Source organism: Hylobates moloch, unplaced genomic scaffold (genome assembly GCF_009828535.3).
Source record: "Hylobates moloch isolate HMO894 unplaced genomic scaffold, HMol_V3 SCAFFOLD_2, whole genome shotgun sequence".
Classification (NCBI taxonomy): domain Eukaryota; kingdom Metazoa; phylum Chordata; class Mammalia; order Primates; family Hylobatidae; genus Hylobates; species Hylobates moloch.
This window is the reverse complement of record NW_026652277.1, coordinates 42,739,957-42,764,979: the sequence shown is the minus strand read 5'-3', so window position 1 is coordinate 42,764,979 and position 25,023 is coordinate 42,739,957. Positions and strand designations below refer to the sequence as shown.

Below are 25,023 nucleotides of genomic sequence, written 5' to 3'. Positions count from 1 at the left end.
TGCTAAACCATATGAAATTGTTCCACAGATCTCAGACACTGTGTATTTCGTTCACATATGCATCTTTTTTGTGTTTCAGTTTTGTTAATCTCTTCTGTCCTATCTTCAAGTTAACTGCTTATTATTTCCAGTGTGCTATTAAGCTTATCAAATGACTTCTTCATTTTTGATATGTCTTATTTCTGGCATTTTCATTCAACTTTTTAAAAAATAATTTGTCTCTCTGCTGAAATTCCCTTTCTGTTCAGACATGTTGCCCACCTTCAATACCACATTCTATCATTGTTATTTGAAATTCTCTCTTTTATACTTCCCATATCTTGGTGTTTTCTTGATTTTTTAGGGTTTCTCTCTTGACCATGAATTACATTTTCTTATTTTTTCATTTATCTCACAATTTTTATTATATGAGGCATTATGCTTAAAAGAATAATAAAGGCTATAGTAAATAATATTTACCTCTGAGAAGGACATTCTTATCCTGTTAACTGTTTAGTGTAGGAGCTGAGTTATCCCAATTTGTAATTGAGCTAGGTCTAATATAAACAAAAATTGTTGTAGCATTAAGTTTTAACTCACCATGCTCCTAAAATACTTTGAGGGAATGATAAGGATTTTCCTTTCAACTAAGTTTGAGATCTGAGCACAGGCAAAGCTCTGGAGAGCTCTTTATTCTTGACAATACAGAGAAAAAGCTCTCTGAACTATGTGTAATACGAGGCCTAAAATGAAGACACAGAATTATGTGCCATCTTGACATCTGAAACCAGAGGGCATCGATGGCCTTAACCCAAAAGTTTCCTTCCCCACTCTGCTCTTGTGGATAAGGTCCCTACCCAATATCCACTGCCTTATCAAGGGGACCAGGCATAGTTCCTGCTTATCCCTGAGTAGTAGGTTTCAGTTCCCTGCCAGCCCACAGAATTATTCGAACAAGCCAGTCATATCCGCCTGTGGGAGCCAGGGGACATCTCATACTCTTGATATCACAAAGTCCGCCTTCTAGTGTTGTTGATTGTTCACTCTGTTCCTGAGTGCAGCCCTGGTGTGGCCCTGCGTGGTGTGCTGTGTCCTCTTCCCCAGGGCTTTAGTTAGTTTATGTATAAATTGCTGCCAATCTCATCAATTCAACACTGGACATCATGTGTTCACCCATTCCTATAACCTTAGGGTGGGAATTCCTCCCTCACCAATAGGGTGAAGAGAGGGTGATTAAAACACTATTTTACAATGAGAAATTTTCTTCTACTTTACAATGAAAAATCATTTTTAAAAAAATCTCTAGTACATTCTCATTTCTTTCCAGACCCACCCCTGGATTTCTACACCTTAGAATACATCTTTCCAACCTCTTGCCTTATCTCTAGCCTTTGGAGGACCTTTCCTCCCAGGTTACTCAGTGAAGACCTACCTGCCATGCCTCGAAGCTATTAATTTTCATTCTTTTCCTTTCACTCAGCTTTTGGAGAGCTATGGCAGTGTACTCAGGCGAGGCTTCTTGATGAAGAAATTTCTGGCTCCTCTGTTGGCCTTCTCTGACACTACCCCAACAGGAGAATGAGGGTTGGGACACCTTGTTACAACCTCGTGAGGTGGAAGTTTAATTCTCCCTTCAGGCTTTGCTGGCAAGGGTGGGTTCTTTTGTTTTTTATTTTGCTTTTTTTTTTCCCCCTGTGCTGTATGGTGGGACTAGAGTGGTTATTTTCTAAAACTTTCCCTTCTTTCCAGGCTGACAATTTTCTAGTCCTTGGCCTAAAGAGAGCTTTTACTGGGGCTTTTATTGTTTGTGCCCATTGGCGTTCCTAGTTTGCCAAATTCCCCAGTACCCAGAAATGAGGCAAAAGAAAACTTGGGAACTCAGTGCTTCATTGTTCCTTGGGTCACCTAGCCATTCTGCCTTCTTTTGTCCACACTTCAGAGTCTTCTTCTATTTGTTCTGTATATAATGTCCGTGATTTTCAGATGTACTTAGCAGAAGGAATAGGGAAATATGTCTATTCCGTATTTTCAGAAGCAGAAGTCACTAATGATAATCACTTGATAACCAGATACAACTTTCCATTAAGAAAATGAAAATATTATTTCTAAAATGATCAAAAGAAATGAGTTTTGAACTCTTTCACTTCAAGGGTACTGTTCTACTTAAATGGGAAATATAAAATCAGCAATGGTATGGTTCTGTGAACAATTCATACATTCATTTTCTCATGAGGGGCATTTGGTCATCTTTATCAGTATGTTCCTTGTGATTTTAAAAAAGTTAAAACTTCAATATTAGGACAAATATGTTATTTTTTTCTGATAAACTAATATGTTTCTCTCACTTAATATTAAGAATTATATAATTCATTAATTGTCCATCTTCCCTTTCCTGCCAGCTCACTCAAACCTAAATTTTCTTACTTTCAATTTATTTGCTTATCTTAAATTTTTCTAGCATCACTACCGCTTCATTATCTTTTATTCTACAACTCCTAGTCTTTGTTTTATTATTATAATGTGGCTGTGATGGCTTCAAAATAAACCTTCTCATATTTATTTTGAGAATAGATAATGTAGAAACAATGGGCTTTCTGAATTTTCTTTAGGAGTAACTTACAGGAGGCAATCTGACTGAAAGGGTATTTCAGAAGACTTTTGAAGGTGTGTTCCTGGAACAAGTTCATTATATTTGTTTAGATTACTTTTTTTTTCTTTTGTGCGGCTATAAGAATGTGAAATAGAGCCCTCCTCAACCCATTTGTTATCACTATACATAGGAGTATGGTCATAGCTTCATCCATTCGTTCACTGATTCAACAAATATTTATTGAATACCTATTGAATCAGAATTGGGCATAAATATCTGTTCTAACAATTACTAATGTGTTACCCTAGGAAGTTATTTAACTTCTTTAAGTTTAACTTCCCATGAGTATAATGAGAATAGAATACTTACCTAACATGTTTGTAAGAATTAAATAATATGCCAAATTTAACTTACCTAGCACATCTACTCATCATGCAGAAATCAGTTTCTCTTCTTCTCCAGCCCTTTTGCTGTATGTTGATAACCCCCTTTGTCCACATGTAAATTTGATAGGTTTTCAATATTTTTCAAACACCATTTAATTGAAAAAGCTCTAAAATTTGTTTTCTTCAATTATTTTTGACAGATATGTCTTATGGAGGAAGGTCATAATGAAATCATATCTGGGATGTTTTAAACTATTTTAAGAAAATAGGAACTTCTCATGTGAAAAATGAAGAAAACAGCTGCTGAAAAATCCTATTAATCTGGTGGAAGTTAGCCCATACCCCCAACATTTTACAAAGAATAAGTCTTGCAGCTATAAAAATGCTTCGAATAATACACAGCACCATCTACCGTGAACTCCCCAATCCAAGATTCTCTTTTAACTCACATTTATATTTCCTTTTAACTTGATAATATTTCTTTTTTTTTTCTTGTGGTTAGAAAATTAATTCATATGCATTATAAGGTGGAAAAGAACCAAACCCATTATCTCATCACCTACAGACAACCCATGTTGCCGTATATAGTGAATCCTATGTTTATGATACAATGAAAAATGACATAAAAATCTCCTGATAGCTCATAATATAATAAATTTCATGATTTTTATCTTATAAAATATTCATGGTGAACAAATGGCAAGATGGTAAAACATAATTTAATATAAACAACCAAGTGGGAAATGGGGGGTATAGTAAAATGATGGGGTCCAGGTATACAAAACTGATGATATAGTTTAATCCAACAATAATATTTTAGTATCTAGTATCTAGTATAATAGTATCTAGAAGAATGAGTAAACTGAGTACTCTTCAGCCAGTCATCTCAACAATATTATTTTTCTTAATTGTTATTTGATGAGTATTAATTAGTCTCAGAAAGCAGAATTCGAGACAAGGCCTCTGACAGTTTCTGGAGTATTTTATATCTCTAATTAAGAGCTGATCCATACACCCAAAATCACTAAATGAGCTTGAGAGTCTCTGGGGAGTTAAAGCACAAGATGGCTTAGTAGATCAATAGTGAGATACAGAACCTTTAGCCTTTTGATTGCAGGGTCACTTGTAAACTAGGATAGGGGTGAGCAAAAGTTACTATTGGTCAATACCTTATAAGTGGTTAAATGAATTGCTTAGCTTTGTTCAGTTTTTATTATCATTGGATAACTATTTGTTATCAGTTATAGATCCAATGGGTGACATTTTACCACTAAAGTTCACTTGCTAGACCAGGTTTGAACAGTCTTTCAAACTGTAGAAGAAAACAAAAAATCAGCGAATGTCATTATTCTGGCAGTTTTGTAAATCTTCAAGACAGTCCATTCATCTATTTTTACTAAATCTAGGAAAATTGGTGTAAAATTGAATATAAATAGGAACAGTTTTCCTAAATTTTATGAAATTACTGCTCTTCTATAAGCCAAAGCTAGTTTCTTCTGTGTTTTCCAGATAAAGACACTGTAAGGCCTTTTTCTTTCTACTGAAAACCATGTTTGTATTGTGACAGTTGTGCAGTTTCATGGCTCTTATTAGTAACTAATCGTTTCCTGGATTGTCTCTGCCGGACCTTTTTGCTCCTTTACTAAGGCAAGGTTTGTGGATTGTTCTGTGGTATATCTGAGAAACGGATGCTTTTTGCTCCATATCAGAGTTGATTGGGGTTGCTGATGATTGTCTTAGTTTAAATAAATACTCTCTAGTAGGTCAACAATACACTTATGGAAATAAATGGCAAAGATTGAGGGAAGAAAAAAATATTAAGCCCAAGTAGTAAAAAAATATTCAGCCCAAAGATTGAGAGAAGAAAAAAATATTAAGCCCAAGCTCAAGGAAGAATTAGACCTTATTTCAAATCCTGGTGCACTGTGTCCAGGAATAAGGACTAGAGAAGATAGCTACAATAAAACATAACCAAGCAGGCATTAGATTTCCAATTCTCTAATTTTGAAAGACTGAACTTAATAATCTAATAGCAAAAAATAAAATCTAATAATAGTTTAATAATCAATGACTGAATATTTAGCAAGAGCATGCCTGGCACAGAATTTGACAGAAAGATTGGTTACACATGGATTTAGCTTTCAAATAACATAACAGACAATTAGCAAATTGACAGCAAAGAATATTTTTGCTTTCCTTATAATCCTAGCACATAAGAGAGTGCTTTGCACAGAATGAGGGGTTATGTAACTACTGAATTCATGAATATATAAATAAATGAATGAGTGAATGAATGAATGAACTATTATAACTTAGTTTATATATCTATTTAAACAGGCTGATATGAAATTTTATAGGTGTTAATTGAAATCTGAGGATCAGAGATTTGCAGGAGAAATTAAATGATAAATCTCATGAAACATCTCTACCAGAAAAAAACCCATAGAAAACTCAGATAAATCTGCTTCTCTGCTACCTACAACTGGCATAATTTTGTCCTACAGTAAATGTATAAAAGCATTCTATATGATCCCATTTAAATTTATTTTTATGTGACTCCATTTTTTCTTCATCTATCCCTTACTAGTAAAATATTGGTTACCCCCAACCACCAGATAATCAGGATTGGAAAATAAAGGAAGTAAAATTCTGATTATTTATTCCATTAGCGGGTATCTCTGGTAGAAGTTCCAGGAGCAAAATTTACAGTGACTTCCTGGTATACCTGTCTAATTCAATTACTTATGCTTTCCTTTTCTGTTATTACTTATAATCATTGAGATTAAGTAATGACACAGCTGAAGTATATTTATAAAAATAGAAAGATATACATGTATGTATATAAACGTTTTATAATTTAGGGTATATGTACCATATGAAAGGATAGAGACACTGTAAACAAGCTTTTGATTATGTGTATGCATGTGGATACACACTTGAACAAAATGCATCTCTCTGGATAGAGCACACAGCAGATAAGAAGTATCATGAAAACTTTTCTCAGTGTCTTTATATAGTAGAACAAAATGTTAAAACTCCTGTATTAAGTCTATATCAACAAAATTTTACACTCTCTATCTTGAACCTGAAATTTCTCTTTGAAATCAGTGAAACGTGAAACAAGGGTGTACTCAGGAAAAGAAAGTTACTTCATATTTTTCTCATGGATTTTCCTGATAATAATTGCCTGTGTTTTCCCATTTACCCTTAGCTTTGTCAGAGACCCTTCAGCACTTCCATAGAGCCATCCCACTAGAGGTCACAGATCACAAAAACCCTACAGAAACAGGAAACCGAACTTCCTGAGTACACTACAAAACACAGAAACCTGTTTCCTCTACACATCTCAAATTGGCAAAACTCAGTCTTAGCAGATTCAGTGTGGAAGCAGCTATCAAAAAGGCCATACGGATTTTGTCCCCAAATTTCACATGAGCTACCTTGCTTCAAACTACTGAGATGAAGGGGGCAAGATTATTTGTCCTGCTTTGTAGTTTATGGAGTGGGGGTATTGGGCTTAACAACAGTAAGTATTCTTGGACTATACCTGGGGATGGGAACTCTCAGAAGACTATGCCCTCTGCTTCAGTTCCTCCAAATAAAACACAAAGTTTGCAAATACTGCCAACCACTCGCGTCATGTCAGTGGAGATTGCTACAACTCCAGAGGCAAGAACTTCTGAAGACAGTCTTCTTAAATCAACACTGCCTCCCTCAGAAACAAGTGCACCTGCTGAGGGTGTGAGAAACCAAACTCTCACATCCACAGAGAAAGCAGAAAGAGTGGTCAAGTCACAGAATCTTACCCTCCCAACCAACGCTAGCATCAAGTTCAATCCTGGAGCAGAATCAGTGGTCCTTTCCAATTCTACACTGAAATTTCTTCAGAGCTTTGCCAGAAAGTCAAATGAACAAGCAACTTCTCTAAACGCAGTTGGAGGCACTGAAGGCATTGGAGGTGTTGGAGGCACTGGAGGCGTGGGAAATCGAGCCCCACGGGAAACATACCTCAGCCGGGGTGACAGCAGTTCCAGCCAAAGAACTGACTACCAAAAATCAAATTTCGAAACAACTAGAGGAAAGTAAGAAATCTTCTTTTCTTTTTGTTCTTTCTCTGTCTATCAGGTCTAGAAGATTCCAAGTGAAATTTACCTCACTCCCAGAAAATTATTTCAAATTCAAGATGAAATTGGATCATGTTTATAATTTCACCATTTCAGTTAGATAAAGTTATTGTTAATTTATCTAATAGGGAAAAATGAAGAAATAAAATGCAGCAATTTTGTTTTAACTGAAATAATCATTCACTTTTCTACTCACTTATAGAGGTGGTTTTACTTAGAATAGTCATTGCCAAGCAAACTAGAACCACGGTGGCTGTTAGTTTAATTCAACTCAGGGATATGTTGATTGTTTTCCCAACCATACCTACAATATGAAAGACAAAACTAACTAAATAAATAGAATTGGGGCATGAACAGATTTGAAAATTGGAATAGCAGTATTATAAAAAGTAACAGTTGTCAAAGATCGAACCAAGCACACCAGGGGTGCAATCCTGGCTTCAGCATGGTCTAGTTCCATGATTTTGAGCAACTCAGTTGATCTCTGTGAACCTCAGTTTCCTCATATGGAAACTACAGATTTAATACAAGGAATGTCAATAAAAATAAAACTTTGCAGGGTTCTCGTTCAGATAAAAATGAATGAAAAGTGCTTAGATGCATGCTCCTCACAGAATAGGTGCTCAACAACTCAAATTTTGCTAATACTGTGATTATTTTGATTTCTGTTGCCATCATGAATATGATGAATCAGAAAACCTATTTTTCAAATTAATTTTAATTTAAAGTTAGAGCAATTTGAATGGTTGAAATAAAATAAAACAAATTTAAAGGAGTATTGTTAAAGAGGGTTTTCAAAAGAAGTGATAGTCAAATCAAAATAAACAAAGAAAAAATATCTGGGTGGGTCAATATTTTACTCATTTAATGCTCAGAGTCATCTGTGTGTTTGGAATACTAGAAGTTTAGTGTTGCAAAACTAAACTTACAAATAGTTTTACATGTAATAATACAAAGTCAAGACACCAGACATGTCTTGGGAGCAAAATGGGGTTAAATATCTTACTAATAATAAAACAAAATTCAAGTTAAAAATAGAAGTTGACACACCTGCTATGTGAAAGGCATTTGGTTAAAGCTGTTGCTCATATAAAGGTGAGAAGAAGAGAGACACTGGTAAGAATTCTAGCCAATGAATTTACTTATTTCTGTATTATTTATTATTCGTCTATTTTTCACTATATTTCAAAAGTTATAGAATTTTTTGAAATATATAAGTAAATCTGATTATAACTAAAAAAGTATTCACTTGGTGGACTTTGGAACAATCCTAGCTTACTGTAAAACAAATAGTACAGATTACAATTTGTTCACTTTGGGACAAGTAGATTTGCCATTAAAAAAACATTTAACAGACATGTATTAATCTTCCTCATTTTGGGGGACAACAGGATTTTATCTATTAAATAATCAGAAATGTCATTTATTGAGAGCTTTTTCTAAATCACTTGAATGCATCATTTCTGTTAATCATATTTTATTAGAGGCTGTAATTAAATTTTTAAAAACTAATAACAATAAAAACCTTGGACATTCATGGGAAACGATTGTGAGCTTTTCAGAGATGCTATAGCTAAGAATTTTTTTTTTTTTTTTGAGTAGGAGTCTTGCTGTCTTGCCAGGCTGGAGTGCAGTGGCATGATCTCGGCTCACTGCAATCTTCGACTCCCAGGTTCAAGCGATTCTCCTGCCTCAGCCTTCTGAGTAGCTGGGACTACAGGTGGTGTGCCACCACACCCAGCTAATTTTTGTATTTTCAGTAGAGATGAGGTTTCACCATGTTAGCCAGGATGGTCTCGATCTCTTGACCTCGTGATCCACCCACCTCAGCCTCCCAAAGTGCTGGGATTACAGGCGTGAGCCACCGCACCCAGCCAGAATTTTTTAATAGAAAGGCAAATATAATAAACAGAACAGAGACAATTCAAGTTAAAATAGCATTTAAATTTTACATACCATATAGAAAGTGGCATACAATTGTGTCATAATTAGAACTAGTAACTAATAGTTTGATAAATACTAGTTTTTAAATAAATGCTAGTTGTTTTATCCAAGGTCCTTGCTTTCAAAGGTTGGGAACAATTTGATGAATATTTATAATTTGCCCATCATGTGCCAGCACTGTGCTAGGCTTTGGGATACACAGAATTTAAAAAAATAATAATAATTTCTCCTTCTAAGGAATATTCCCTATAAAAAGTAAACACTAACATACTTATCAGACTTCAAAAAATTTTAATATGTGCTATGAGAAAACAAGATATTAAAGGTATAACTTGCTGAACAGAACTTTATCCTCTGGATTTTCCAACAAAAATAATCTTAAATTCTTTCTATAGAAAAGTACCAACTGCATGTAGGGATTCTCTCATTTGAGGTCCTGGAGAGCCTGAGGTTTTCGTTTAGTAATCCTTTCCATTATCAAGATTCCTTACTCATTAAGCCATGCAAATGACAATGGCATTAGAGAAAAACCTAGGTCCTTCGCTTTTGGACACAGTGCTGCTGCAAACCCTTGATAAGGTCAAAAGAAGTCCTTTGTACTTTCATTTGATTGGCAAATAATAATAATAATAGAAGCAAACACTTGTATGGCATCTGTTACTAGTACTCCACTATTGTGAGTGAATATATTCACTCATTTAATCATTACTATAGAACTCCATAAAGAAGAGGAAGATTTTATCATTATTTCTTTACAGAGGGATTAAGTAGCTTACCTAAAGTTACTTGGCTAACAAAGCTCGGGGCAAAGATTCAAATCCAAGCTGGCTGGCTTTAGAGTCATAGCTCTCAGCTCCTACATTATACTCCCTTGGCAGGTACAGTCTCTTATCACAAGTGGGAGGATAAGCGTGACCAGTTCACTTCCCAGCTCGTGAGGCTTCACAGGCTATTGGTTGCCTCCAGAATACAACCTAGATTTGTTACCCAGTTAGTCACACGATGCCATCCTAGATCTGCCTCCTGCCTACCTCCCCAACCTCATCTTCTGCCACTTCCTGCCTATTCAAATAAATAGTTCTCTGGTCCAATATATGCTGTTTGTTAAACCCACCTTTCTTCCCTGTCTGCCCCTCTGACTAACAATGGCCCTCTTTTGCCATCGTTGTCTCCTTTCACACCTAATTAATAACTCCAGGAAGCCTTCTCAGGTGAAGTTAGGGGGCCTTTCTAACTGCTCCTACAGGTCTCTTTGAATTCCTCTGTTCACTTACGACGCTGCATAATCATCATAATGGATTTGTAGTATCTTTGCATATAGGGACTTATTTTCAGAGCTAGCAAAGTCTCTGCTTTATAGCAGGTACACAATCAATATTTAATCATACTGAATGTGAAATATGAGGATTAATATGTGAATATAAAGAAGAAAGCTTCCCAAATAAATATTTGCATTTGTTTATGAAAAAAACCTGGTTGATTTAGAATAAACTCATATTTGTTCTTTTTTCTAGAATTCTTGGAATTTTATAATAATTCTTAGTAAAAGGAGTATTTATGTTTGTTACAGGTTCTTTTCTAGATTATTCTGGATTATTCTGGCATATTTTTATTTCATCTTGTAGTTTTTCTTCTTTTTTTTAGCATTGCAGGAACTCCTGGCTAAAATAGACCTATGGTTTCCTGTCTGGCAGAGTGGGTGTTAGTCAATGACCAAGCACTTTAAAATAGGAAGGATAGAAATAAGAAATCAGGATTAGTGTATTTATATGTTGAACAAATATTTGCTGAACACCTTATCTGTCCCCAGCACTGTGCTTGTGCTGGCAGTAAAACAATGAACAAGAACTCCTACATGTCCTGCCTTATGGAGCCAACAGCCCAGTGGCAGAGGTGAGAGGAGGAATAACGGTGAATTACAAATGCTGATTCTGAATGAAGCTTAAGAAATTGTAGTGTATAACAGGGGGAATGGCCTACCAATTGTGAATGGGGTCAGTAAACCTTGCCTGAGAGGATAATAGGTGAAATGAGGTAACGATACAATCCAACTGCCTACTTAACTTTTCCCACAATTCCCAACCCCTGTACACATGTATCTTAATTTTTACCAAATCAGTGAATGGCTAGTTCCGTAACTAGAAACCTTGGATAGATCTTTGGCATTTTTCTCTCCCTCCTGGTTTTTATCTAATCTATCAGAAAGTCTTGTTACACCTCTAATACATCCCAAATACCTCAGCTTTTCTCCATCTTCTACTTGCCGTTATTCACCACTAGTGTTCTAATTGGTCCACTTCTTTCCACTCTTGTCTACCATAATCCATGATCCACAAAAGGGAGGGATCTTTTGAACACTTAAGTCAGATTAATGCATTTCACTGGATGTAAGTCTTCATTATTGTAAGTGACACGTTATTTTAGGTACTAATCAGAAGGAAAAGTATGACATCATACTTGCTTAATTTGAATTTTTAGATTTGTCTTTCAGACTTTGAGATTTTGGTCACATATCACTTTTGCAAACTTAAGAAGAAAATGTAAATGAAACTGGTAAAGTATTTCGAAGGCAATGGCAACAACTGCTATCTGACCACTAGTGACTGAAAAATGCCATTGATTTCAAGACACGTACTTGATTTCAGAGATGTGTGTCCTAAAATCTGTGAAATTTGGTCTTTCATTCATTGTCACACTCCAAGCTCACTGCACTTCATTTCCTCCAGCCATGCTTGCTTCCTTTCTGTTTATTGAACATGTCAAGTTAATACACATCTCAAAGGAAACTTTTTTTGCTCTTGCTGGAATGCTCTTTCTGCACCTTTTATAGTGAAGGACTCCTGTTCCACTTGCACCTCCAGCTTTAATGTCACCTCCTCAAAGGGACCTTCTCTTACTACCCATTGTAAAGTTAACTATCCTCTCACTTGCCATTCCTTATTTTGTCACCCTTATTTTTTTCTTTGTAGGAATTATTTGAAATTATTCCATTTATATAGCTAATGGTGTATTTTATGACTTTCAGCAATACATCCCATGAAAACAGGGACCTTGCCTGTCTTATTACTACTCTATTTGCTGTCTAGAACAGTGCCAGGCGCATAGAAAGAGCTCAATAAAACTCTGTAAAATCATGGATTATTAGATAGGTTTGGCATCCAGAGGGGAGATCAAGGCTAGAGATATAAATTTGGCAAAGCATTGGTGTATAGAAATGTACTAAGTCATGAATGTGGATGATACTGACAGAAAGAAGGACCTAGAATTATGAATGGAGAATCTCTAATATTTGATGAACTGATAGTGGTGGATGCCAGCAATACAGCCTTAAATTGGGTGACCAGAGAAGTTAGGAAGGAATCTATAAAAGTGTGGTGTTATAGAGCAAAGGAAGAAAATATTTTAAGAAGGAGGTAAGTGATCGACAGTGTGAAATGCTGGTGAAAAAGACAAAATGAGGACTGAAAAATTGCCACTGTTTCAGTTTAGTGAGCACCGTGCTCTGGCCTGAGAGAATTGAGGTATGAAGGAAGGCAAAAGAGAGCCATTAAAGCCAACTCAATTAAGGAGGGCTTTTATGAAAAAAAAAAAAAAAAAAAAAAAAAAAAAGGAGAAAGTGGTTAGAAGCCAAGGCTAGTCCAAACAGTTATTTATTTTTTGTGCTTGTTTCTTGTTATATTTCATTTTATATACAGAGGGGTCATACATATGTTAACATGTTAATGAGAAGGGTCAGAGGAAGGTAAAATTTGAATATGCAGAAAAAACAGGAGGGATTTTTTTTTCTGAGTTTAATGACAAACTAGAAAATTATAAATTATTATTTCTAAGTTTAATAACAAATTAGAAAATTATTTTCTGAGTTTAATGACAAATTAGAAAATTACAAAATTAACCATTAAATTCTGCTGTCTATCATAATACACATTTTTTTGTGCTCATTTTGTGTGAATTATGAATAGGTTTTAGAAGTGAATTATCTGATCAGCTAATTCTTGTGTTGTTTGCAAATTTGTTATTAGGCCTAAAAACATCCAAAATGGGTTATTCTTACATGCTGTAAAATTCTAAAGAGAAACCGTTATACTAAAGGGTATTTTCTTATATCTTTGTGAAATGGATGTCTCTATTACGTTACTGCCAGTGAAATAAACACTATATAAAGTATATTCTCTATCAATTTTTACTCATTAATCACATTCTTTATTTCATTACTTTGCTGTTTCTGCTACGTTACTATAAATACATATTGCATTTCATATGCTAGAATTTAATGAGTGCTTATATATTCCTAATAATTAAGTGAGAACTTTTTGTATTCGCACACCTTCTGCTTTTCTGAATATAAAACTATAATTTTAAATTTATTATTTGGGGGTAAATACTAAGAGAGGGGGTAAATGCTAATTACAGGAACTGGATTAAGCATAGAATTCTGCATCACGGCATCTGTTAGCCTGCCTTTGAGGTCTGCACGCTGGGAAAGCCTGACACCTACTGGAATAGAAACAGTTTACAATGCCCGGAATATGCTCGTCACAGTTATGCGGGGAAGGGGGAAGCAAAAAATAAAATTAGGTAAAATAAAACAAATTTATGAAAAAGATTATATTAAAGGTTGACTTTAATAATCATTACTTATAAAAGATATGTGTTACACATATTTAATTCGATGTACCACTTTAAAAATATACTACTTTTCACTTTAAAATTGGAAAATAGGTTGGATCCAAACAGCAAACTCTATGCACATCCTGTGATGGGCATACATTCGGCTCGTTCTCATAAAACTTTACACTGACAGTATTGTGTATAGACAGTAATTTGTGGCTGTGAGGCACTCTACAGTCATCTACCATTGAAAACGCAATTACATTCACCACACTGTTCCCACTACAGAAAGCAAATTAATTATGTCTGACAAAAATATTTTAATTGCAAAAGTTGGTACATAAAAAACGGTTTCTTCTTAAAGTCTAAATTAACTATAAATGAAAGTATCTAAAATTCCCCATGATCTGAGCTTTGCATAATTGCTTTTCAAAAAATTATTTTAAATATCAATTTTTTTATATGATTCTTTTACAAAACTGTTATTTTTATCTCAGTTTGAATACTATATACAATTTTGTAAAAGAATTAAGCATATAAAGATACGCTACAAAAAAAGAACCACAAACATAAATTATTTTGTTGTTAGGAAATAAAACAATGATTTTCTTAAGGAAATAAGTATTGAGATGAACTTGTCTTTTGGACTGTTAGCCAAAGCTAAATATCAAATGTCTAATGCTTTATTTAAATATAATTTACATATCAAGAATCTTTTTACTAAGTGTAAATTATTGCTTCCCATTTTTATTATCTTTTTTCATGTTGTATATATTTCCCTTGAATTATTTTCTCATTTATGACTAGTGAACTACATGCAAATTATAGTCTTTCAAATTGATAATTTGATTAAAAACTTCTCTTTTTAGCTTGATTGGAAAAAATAAAGATTTTAATAAATAGATTCTATAACACTTTGGAAGTATTTATGTTCATGACTTCTTAAGACTGTAGAAACATTCTGAACATTTTTTTTTTCCTGAGAGGCAAGCTTCATCATCTGAATTGAACATAAATGATGATGATGGTCTTCTGTATTGGCTTTATGGAAATTATTGACTTGAAATATACAAGCAATTATGGTTAAGATGAATTTATCAGGTCATTAAAGAAGCAAAACAGGAGCTGTGTCTCTTTGTATCTGAGGCAAAAAAATATTGAGGCCCTATTATATATATCCTCTTCAGAAAAAATCCCGCTTAACTCTGAATCATTTAATTATTATAAGCAGTGATAGCAGCAAGTATTTTACTTTTCTTAAAACATTTAGTCTTATGACAATCGTGTGAGGTAGATAATATTATTGTAGATGCTTCGTAGATGAGGAAGTCACTTTTGCCAGACAAAGTCATGGCTATAAATTGTGGAGTCAAGATCTAAAAGCAGGTAGCCTGGCTCCAGCAACCAACTACGTTATGGGAAATTTTTCAGGGAAATTTTTCTTTATTTTCTTTTGCTTATGCAGGTGTGCCCACTGTCCCCATCCCTCACCCTTGCCTAATTCAGGATTAGAAAAAAAAAAAAAAAAAACAACTCTAGGCACAGAAATACACTCTCTTCTTTATTTGCCCCTATGTGTGGAGTTAAAAGGAGAATAAAAATCTTGTCCAGCAGGCAGAACTTCATCATCAGAAATGACCTTCTAATTCTGATCTACGAGGTGAAAAAAGCATGTATTGATGACAGCTCTGATGTTGCCAGAAATGCCTCATTCCCCTCCTCCTTCCTTCTTTTCCCCTTTCCTGTTCTTTTGTCCTATTTTTTCATCCTTTGCTCTATTTCTTACTTTTTCTTCTTCAACTCTCTCTGATTTTGACAAGAGATATGCAAAATTATTATTTATAGCTTTGTGTGGCATTTTTTTTCAGTATGTATGTATTTATTTATTTTTATTGTGGTAAAATATACATTAAAAATTTACCATTCTATCCGTCTTTAAATGTACAGTTCTGTGGCTTTAAGTAGGTTCACACTGTTTTGCAGTCATCAGCGCTATCTATTTCTGGAACGTTTTCATCTTCCCAAACTGAAGCTCTGTACCCATTAAATAATACCTTCCCATTGCACCCTCCCCATCATCCCTGGCAATCACCATTCTATTTTCTGTCTCTATGAATTTAACAACTTAAGTACATCATATAAGTGAAACAGTACAATATTTGTCCTTTTGTGTCTTGTTTATTTCACTTAGCATAATATTTTCAAGTTTCTTCCTTTTCAAAGGTTGAATAATACCCCATTTTGAGTGTGTGTGTGTGTGTGTGTGTGTCTGTGTGTGTTTGTGTGTGTGATTTTCTTTTTCCATTCGTCTGTCGATGGACACTTGAATTGCCTCTACCTTTCTATTATGGTGATACATGATATTTTAATGACGTTCTCAAATTAGGGTAGTGTGCTAGGGAGAACACGTACTTTGACTAGTGGTGCTATCTAAAATCTGTTCTATTTTTATTGACTTAGGACACATAGTTTTCCTCAAGGACTTAATAATTGAACTGTTAAAACAAATGAGGCTTTAGTTGAATTTTTTCCCTGATTATTGACACAAATAAAAATAGGTTTGTTAAGATATAGTTGCCTCCTTTAAAATTCTATTTTCCTCTTTAAACAAATTATTTTTTACTAAGTGATTTTTTTTTTAAAAAAGAGAAGGGGAATTAACTACATATGTCAGACTTACAGAGTTGAGAATGAAATGAGCAGGTTGGATTTGCAAAAAGTAGTAAACACTTATAAAAACAGTAAGACTAACTTTTATATATTTAGGATATGTTTGTCCCACTTATCACTGAATTGGGTGGGGATTTTATCGCTATGGACTTCAGGAGTTTAGTGTAAAATGATGTACAACACTATTATTTCATAATTTTGCCATTAGTAATGGTCAAAGTTAAGTTTTGTTTGGATGTATTTTCATGCAATAATAATCTTATAATTAAGACAATGGTTTTTTTCATGAGGTAAATTAGGAACAATATGAATAAATTATTCTCTTATGACGGATTAATATTTTTCTCTCTAAATTAAGTCCCACCAGAGACTTAGTTTTTCCCCTGAAGCATTTATGAATTCATTAATATATGCATATGTTTTCATTTGCAAACTGTAGTCATCTTTAAGTACAAGATAAAGAAATGGACATTTGAGATATTATACTTTCTCAAGTCAGAGAGGCATGGGTGGGTATTAGGTGAGGTGTGAGGGGTTATTACTAGAGTCACCTGATAATCTTATTTCTTCGAGAGAATGTTAATTTTCAGAAGCAACTATGTCTGTCTTGTCCTATTTTGTTTTCCTCTTGTTCCCCTTTAAATCTCTGCGTTCAAGGGGATGATGGGAACCAAAGGTCGTTCAATCCATAAAGTCTCCCCCAGAAACAAAATCTTCTCCAGCTTCTCAAAGAAAATTATATGCCATTGGCTTGGTTTATGGTGGCGATTTTATTGGCTTACCTTGACTTCTAATGAACATCCTCAGGACTTGGTATTTTCATACTATTGTGTCAATTAAAGCCACAGTTTATTAATATGAAAGTTTAAGTATTTAGCTACTTTTGAATTAGATGACCAGAAATCTATTCATCTGGGTTCTAAGGACTAGTATAACTGAATATAATAATATGATAATTCTTAGATTATCCCTTTATTTCTTGGGAAAATACTCTGTGTGGTCATTATTTAAAGCCATCTTTTTTGCTTCAGTCCTCTCTCACTCAGTTCAGGATAAGAATTGGTATGACTGGGCCATTATTTAGTCAATTAAATGGAAGTTTTTTACGTTAGTCTTTTCACTAGTTTCCTGAAAGACTGAGTTTCTAAAATGTCAAAATAAAAAATACAGTAAACTGTTTATTTATGATGCCTTCTCTTAGTTCATTATCCACAAGTCTTCGAGTTTTATGAATCATAATAGAATCCTTTCCGCTCTCTATTTTATATGTTCAACAAGCTAGGCCTTTGCTCATAACCAAAGATGTCTGCTTTTCCCTAGAACAAACCTTTTACCTATTAACTTGGAAAATCCAAAGAATCAACACAAGCTTTTTTTCAGTACATGTTGCTGCACAAAAGCAACAGAGTTATTACCCTGAAAGAGAATCCCAAATGTGGTCTGCTGGATGGAAGGTTATGACCCCATGGAAAACTAAACACTTCAAAGTAACTGCTCTCCATCCACCATAATCAGTCTAGAAAGGTACAAAGATTACTAAGTTTAAGCAAAATGCTTGTCTGGGATCATTGCATTTGCCTTTAAACTGCCCATCACCATTTTGCCATGCTTCATTTTCTATTTTTAAACCTCCATTTTCAGATAATTTGGCTTTAAAATTATATTTACATTTTTAATATCCCTTAATGAGCTTATTTCACTGGTAGCATAAACCTAATTACGAGTCACACCAGGGGCTCTTTTGCTGTGGATGGTTCTTCCAGTTTACCCTGGATCAAAGATTGCTCGGCCATGAGCAGTCTGCTGATCTGCTTCTTTGCCTCCTCAACTATTTTAGTCATGAGATTGTTTTAATATTTAGCATTTCAAAAGGCCTCTGCCAGGTGACACTATCATTTTGCCTCACAGAGAATGAATATATTTTTTTCTTTTCAAAGCCCTGAGCATATAGTGACGGTGATACTTGTGTTGTTTCTGCCCCACACTCCCTCCTCCACAGTCATTCAGAGAATGTTCATGTGACAATTTAATTGTGCTTCTGTTGAAGTTAGTCAGTCTCAGTAATTAGGATCATCATTGCATTTGCATGAGGAATCTAGTTAATTTTTTAAAGATCCCTTTATTGTGGTCATCTCAATTTTAAATCTTTTTATTTTTATTTCTTGCTTTTTCCAGTTCTTTGTTTTACATTATTTTTGCCTCAGTTGTCACCAATGATTTAACAACATGTGCCAGCATGTCTTCTTAATTCTTTAAGGGGCCTGAAATTTTAAACATCACATTCAAAAGAACACAATAAGTTCTATGGAGCTCAATTTCTCTGCCTTAGATGAATGACAATGTGGAATGATTAAATCAAGCAATTAACATATCTTTTTTTCTTTTTATGTGTTGTTTTCTGGAATTTGTGTATGATGTACTTAAGTGAGGTTTTACTTTGTGTTTATCCTCTTGGAATTCATTAAGCTTCTTAGATATGAGGGTTGATTTTTTTAAAAAACAAATTTAGGAAACTTTCCCTTTTTTTCTTCTCATGTTTATTCTGCCCAATCTTAGGACAACTTCAGTTTTGCTCATTTATGTTTTTGAATTTTTTTCTTTGTACTTCAGTTTGGCTGGTTTCTATTCCTTGTCTTCGAGTTTATTGGTCTTACTTTCTAAAGTGTCCAAACTTCTGTTAAGCACATCCAGTCCATTTTTAATTCACATATTATATACTTCTCATTCTATTTAATGGTTAATTGTTTTAAAGTCATGGGTTGCTAATTCCAACATCTATGTCATCCCTGTTTTGTTTTGTTTTTTCTATTTACTGGATTTTTACTCCATATACTGGTCCTATTTTGCTGCTTTTTCTCATATTTAGTTTTGTTTGCTTTTCATGCTGGGCATTGTGGATGCTATGTTATGTGTCTGGATTTTGTTGTTTGCAAGCACAAAATAATAGTCAGTCCAAGATTCAAGGGCACCCCTATATTGACTTTTAAAATGATATTTCTGTCTGGCCCCCTCATTTTATTAATCTTTAACACATTTTTTAACCATCCTGGTATCCCCAAACTCAGATCTCTGTTTTCTTTACTTGGTGTCTTTTCTGGAATCCATCCTTCTGTGATGCAGTTTGAAAATTGTTCCCAGGCACAAAACTAGATTGAATGTGGAGCTAACATCACATATTTTCCCTCAAGAATCATATCACTGCATTGTCTACTGCCCAACATCTGAAAACCATTGCTTTATACATCTTGTCCAGATTTATAATTTTTGCCATAAAAAGGTAAATCTGATAGTTGATATAGCCGGGGACAAAATTCTCTGAAATTTATGTTTTTAGTTTATTATATGAAAAATTATAGAATAAGCTCATTTAACTCCTTATGTCAAGCTAAGATTTATTGTGAAAATTCATAGAATTTGAAGATTAATTTGAGGAAAATTGACGTATTTGCATTGGGTTTCCCATTAATTAACATGATTCATTGGCTTTTTCTTTAAAGCTTTTCAATAAAGTTTAAAATTTTTACATATTAAATTCAGCACTTCTTTTGCTGAATTTATTCTTAGGTACATTATTCTTGTTATTTTTTGCTATTGTTAATAGTGTCTTTTTGAATTTGTTGTTGGTACAGAGAAATGTAGCTGATCTTAACTTTGTGGTTGAATTAATATAAATTAATCTTGTATTAACTCATAAACATTTATATTTGACTACATTGCTGAATTGTCTTTTTAATTATAATAATCTGCATCTAGACCATTTTGTATTTTGTTTGGTTACAATCATATCCACTGCAGCTAATAACAGTTCTTTCTCTTCTTTTTTGATTTTTAAACCATTTATTTACTTATTTACTTATGTTTTACTGCACATAATTTAAAGTAATGGACCTGGATCTGAGTTTTTTATCTCAGTACTAATATTAATATTTGCTACAAAAGCATCCTTGCATTTTGATTTATCTTATGGCTAAACTCTGCAGTTTTCTCATTTTAGCTTTGATTTATTCTTCTCTTTATTTTGATCTTGTTAGTGTTTCCTTATAGTCCCTGAGTACAGCAATACAGTAATAAGTTATTTTCTCTTATATTTAAATATTTTAAAGCTAAATAGCAGTCTTACAAGGTTTCTGATCTATAGTATGGCAAAAATAGATGTTTGTCTGTGAAAATAATTTTGATGAAAAGAATTCTTTTTGGCAACAGTTTTTTCCCTAACAATTATGATCTTCTTTAGGAATTGGTGTGCTTATGTACATACCAGGTTATCTCCCACAGTGATATTGGACAACCAGGTCACTTACGTCCCAGGTGGGAGAGGACCTTGTGGCTGGACCGGTGGATCCTGTCCTCAGAGGTATGTAATATTTCTTGAAAATAGCCACTGTTTTTGCACCATAATAAATTATAGCTGGGAATATATAATGTTATTAATCCAAGGTACGTAATACATAGTAGGGTCAGGGGATGGTAGTCACATTATGCTTTAGTAAGTGAAAATGCAGACACTAATAACATTTGCCTCATATGGTCATTTTTAGAATCATTTGAGATAATGCAATAATATATTTAGCCTAGTGCCTTGTGCTTTGTGAGCATTCAATAAATGTTAATTCTCATGCTTATTTCTATTTTTACTATCACTATTACTTTTACTCTATATCTGGTCAACAATCCTGTCCTTTAATTGCTTATGAATTTCATGCACAATTTTGAAGATTTATTATTTTCTCTTCATGGTAGGTCAGAAAGAAGTTTATAACTTGGTTCATATTCTAAAATTAGGAGAGCTTCTAGTTACAATTATGCATGGTAAAGCAGCTAAGTGAAGCTTTTCTTCTTGTATCTATTGTAATTAGCCATGTCATTTGATTATCATTTTTTTAAAAAGTCTATGTTGTTGTCCTAAAAGATGGGGCTGAGTAATTGATAAATTCTCTGAATTCATGTAGTCACAGTAGCTCAGCTGGGGGTGTTTCCAAAGAGCCTGCAATAAAAACTTAAATTGTTATCCAGGCCATGATAGCTAATGTTATGCAAATTGGCATACAAATAACTCAGGCAATGAATCTGACACATGGCAATCTGGAACAGTGCACAATAAGGATACATAAAATCAAGGTGTTTCTTAGTCCCTTGAGGAATAGCTAAGGTTCATGGTCCAGGGAGCTAAGCACATCTTGGGGATTTGGGAGAGCAGAACTCTAGTTCTGTTTTCAGCCCTTTCTCCCTTTGTGACAATTTCCTTGCCAATACGAGACACAAAGAATGCATTGCTAATTCTTTAGTAATGAAAACTTTACCACAGTAGCCCCTAGCATACTGCCCTTCTGGATTCAAGGTGAGCTCTTTTGATTTCTTTTCTTTTCTTTAAACAAACCAGAAGTATTTATCTTTATTCTCGAATCTTATCTTTTTTATGCCTTCTGAGTGGGTCCATTCATTCGCTATTTTTAATACTCATGTCATTCATAATTGCTACTTTTTGTTTTATTATGTCTGAGCTACATGCAACAGATATTCAGTTTGCCCCAGCAATAGTTCAACTAACTGCTTGAGTTCATCCTTACAAACTCTGTATACAGTCCCTTTCCAAATTGCTTTGCTTCCTACTTAGCTTTAACTATGGGACTGCAGATGATATTTCACTAGACAGAATGATTTATTGAAATCAATGAGGGTAAATGATTAGCATGCTTTTATAGATGGAAAGGATCTTGTAGCTCATTTTGCAACTGACAAATAGACTCAGACATACTCGGTTACCTGTCATGTTATAGCAGAAACTGAAACCCAAGTCCCTGAAGTCCAGTCTGTTATAATGCTATTGCTCCACATGTTCAGGGTTTGCCCATGTGGATGACTGTTGTCTCCATATCGTTGTACGTGGCAAACTCCAGGATAATGACATGGGAGGCTAGCCCACATGACATGGGCTAACATCACAGCTCTACCCCTTTTAGATATGGGACTTTGAGCGAGTTATTTCATCTCTCTGTTCTTTGGGTTCCTCATCAGCAAATCAGGACAATAATAATGCCTTCATCATAAACTAAAATGAAAATTAAGCAAGATAGTATGTATCCGTTTTACAGACCCATTTGATAAATAGCAGCTAAATATTAAAGTCACATGGGTAAGACTAATATGGCCAAATTGTACTTATTACTTACATTTACACACACACAGAGCTCACAATTTAGTAGCAGTCACTAATTATATTGTTTGTTGTGTTGAACTGCTATAGTTTCCTTATTTCTTTTCTGCTGTTCTATGGTTTCATCTTAGAAATAAAATTTCCTCATATTACTTCCCTTCTCTCTCTCTGTCCTTCTCTCTCTCTCTCAGAGAAATACTATATGACAAAAATAGTAGGTAGTATAATTTCAAAACTTTGAAGATGAAAAATTCAATGGGAAAATGATAGTGGTTATCATAATTTCAGTTAGATCATGAATATCCAATTTGTTTCAAGTTGTTTGATACTGATCTGGAGGAAATACAGATCTTTTTAATTATAACAATATAGGAAATAATATGAATCGAAGTAGAATAAATTATCTCCATATAACTTTAAAATTGGAATGAAAATAAGTTTTAACATTGATTTAGCTAGAAGTATTATCAAGAGAAAAGCTATAATATTTTTAGAAAGTCAATGACAGGTATCAATTTAAAATACCAAATACCATAACTACTAATGCTTTTTGTAATATATTGAAAGAAACCTAAGTTAGGCAATCATATTGATGATGAATATTATGATTATAACAGCTAATACTAAATAAATGCTTGTTATATTGTAGGCATTGCCCCAAAAACTTTACATTTATTATTCCAACTGATAATTTAATGTGAAACAAATAATCAATTTCCCCCCAACTGCTCAACTCTCTAGATCTCAGAAGATATCCAGTCCTGTCTACAGGATGCAACATAAAATTGTCACCTCATTGGATTGGAGGTGCTGTCCTGGATACAGTGGACCGAAATGTCAACTAAGAGGTACACTCTAATATTAATAATCACAATTCTGAACAATAAGAAACTGATTCTATTGAAGAAAAGAATAGCATTTCCCCTTTTGAACCAAGGTAAATTAACATGTAGCCAAATTCCTAGGACTGTTATACTTTCTAAGCTTTCTAACTTGGTAGCTTTTTTAACACTCTGAAGTCTCATAAGCTATTCTTTAATTTCTCCCCTCATTTTTATGTTGGATTTGTATGATGAGCAAATGGAAATCTGATGAAAGATCTTACTTATTCTTAACAACAAGCTATAGAGGCGTGCCTTATTAAAATATCAGGAATGCTAATTTTCAGTTTTTAAATAAAGTGTTATTAGAAGCGACTCAATATAAAAACAAGACTACCCTCTAATTTTGTTCCAGTTCAGTTATTTGAAATAATGTGCATATGAATGGAATTTAGTATTAAAGGACATACAAATTATGTCCTGAATAATTCTCTCTTTTTCAAAATTCTAATGGAACTATTCTTTTTTTCAACTGAGGTTTTAAGGACTTTCTGGTGGCAAGGCTGATCAAACACATGGTAACCCACTGTGGCCTAGTATCCATGTGACTATTATTTTGCTTTTGGCTTTAAACAGGTTTCCTTTGAAAAATAAGATATGGCATCAGCATACATATTTTAAATGAATGAATATTATAAGAAAGGCCATTAGCAGTGGTGGGGAATTCAATCAACAGTGTAAGAGACTGTGATTAAAAATTAATATAAGTGTGGAGAAACCGTTATGACTCACATTAAGAAAAAGAAAATTATAATACAAAAGCTCCAGGAATCCTGCATTTTAGTTAGGGATATTATTTATGGTTTTACTAGCCTATACAATGAGAATCTGCAGGCAAATTTCACCATAATGCTATTTGTTCTGGGTCTGGCCTGAATTTCAAAGATGTTACAAAAATTCAATTTATTTTCAGACTATAGAATGAATATGCACTACATTTATAACCAGGTAAAATAAACTTTTAAATAAAATATAATCTATGCTGAAAATATTTGGAAATAAGGAATTTAGCATATTTTAAAAAGACCCAAATATGGCCCCGATTTCTGATTTCCATGAAGTACACAAACATACTCACAGTGGTAAAACGTATTTGTGTCTAGAGTTGGTGAACTGTTAAAAGTTCTGGATAATATTTAGAATTCTGTTTCTGAAATCTGTATTTCTCTTCTTCTACAAAGAAGGGTATCATGAGATTATTAATTCCATCATTATTTCTTGATGATTCAAGTGTTTGTTTGCAGAGCACATTTCTAGAAATTTAGGATGTTATTACACATCCTATTAGTAGACACGTGGCAGGGAAAAAGTCTACAGATGAAATAATGTCATGGACTCTAGTTGATGAGAGTGTTATTGCTCCGTGCTTCAACCTTTTATACTTAGGAATCAATTCTTTATCACTATGGTGGACTACATACATGTAGGAAGAAAAAATACCAGAACATCACTGTAAATATAGACAGAAGAGACAAAGACTAGCTGACAGTTTCAAATATAGACTGTGTCCTGCCACTCTCATTTTTCAAAGTATGATATGAAATAGTTATGAATTCAAGTAGTTTAGGGATTGTCTAATGACACCTTATATCCTAATTAGAAGCAACCTGTGGATAGGTTTTATACTAGATTTACAAATCATTGTGTTAATTTCCAGCATCAAAAATGTCCCAGAACAGTTCTG

General features: G+C 33.8%; 1 protein-coding gene across 1 annotated transcript in view; it reads left to right on the top strand.

Annotated features, from left to right (window-relative positions):
* Nucleotides 1-25,023, top strand: part of MMRN1 (multimerin 1) — a 67,672-nt gene that overhangs the window by 2,480 nt on the left and 40,169 nt on the right. The window contains exons 2-4 of the mRNA XM_058429699.1: nucleotides 6,167-7,037; nucleotides 20,539-20,658; nucleotides 23,200-23,306. Of these exons, the coding sequence (XP_058285682.1) occupies nucleotides 6,415-7,037; nucleotides 20,539-20,658; nucleotides 23,200-23,306 (850 nt within the window). The 5' untranslated portion in view covers nucleotides 6,167-6,414. The remainder of the gene's footprint in view (nucleotides 1-6,166; nucleotides 7,038-20,538; nucleotides 20,659-23,199; nucleotides 23,307-25,023) is intronic.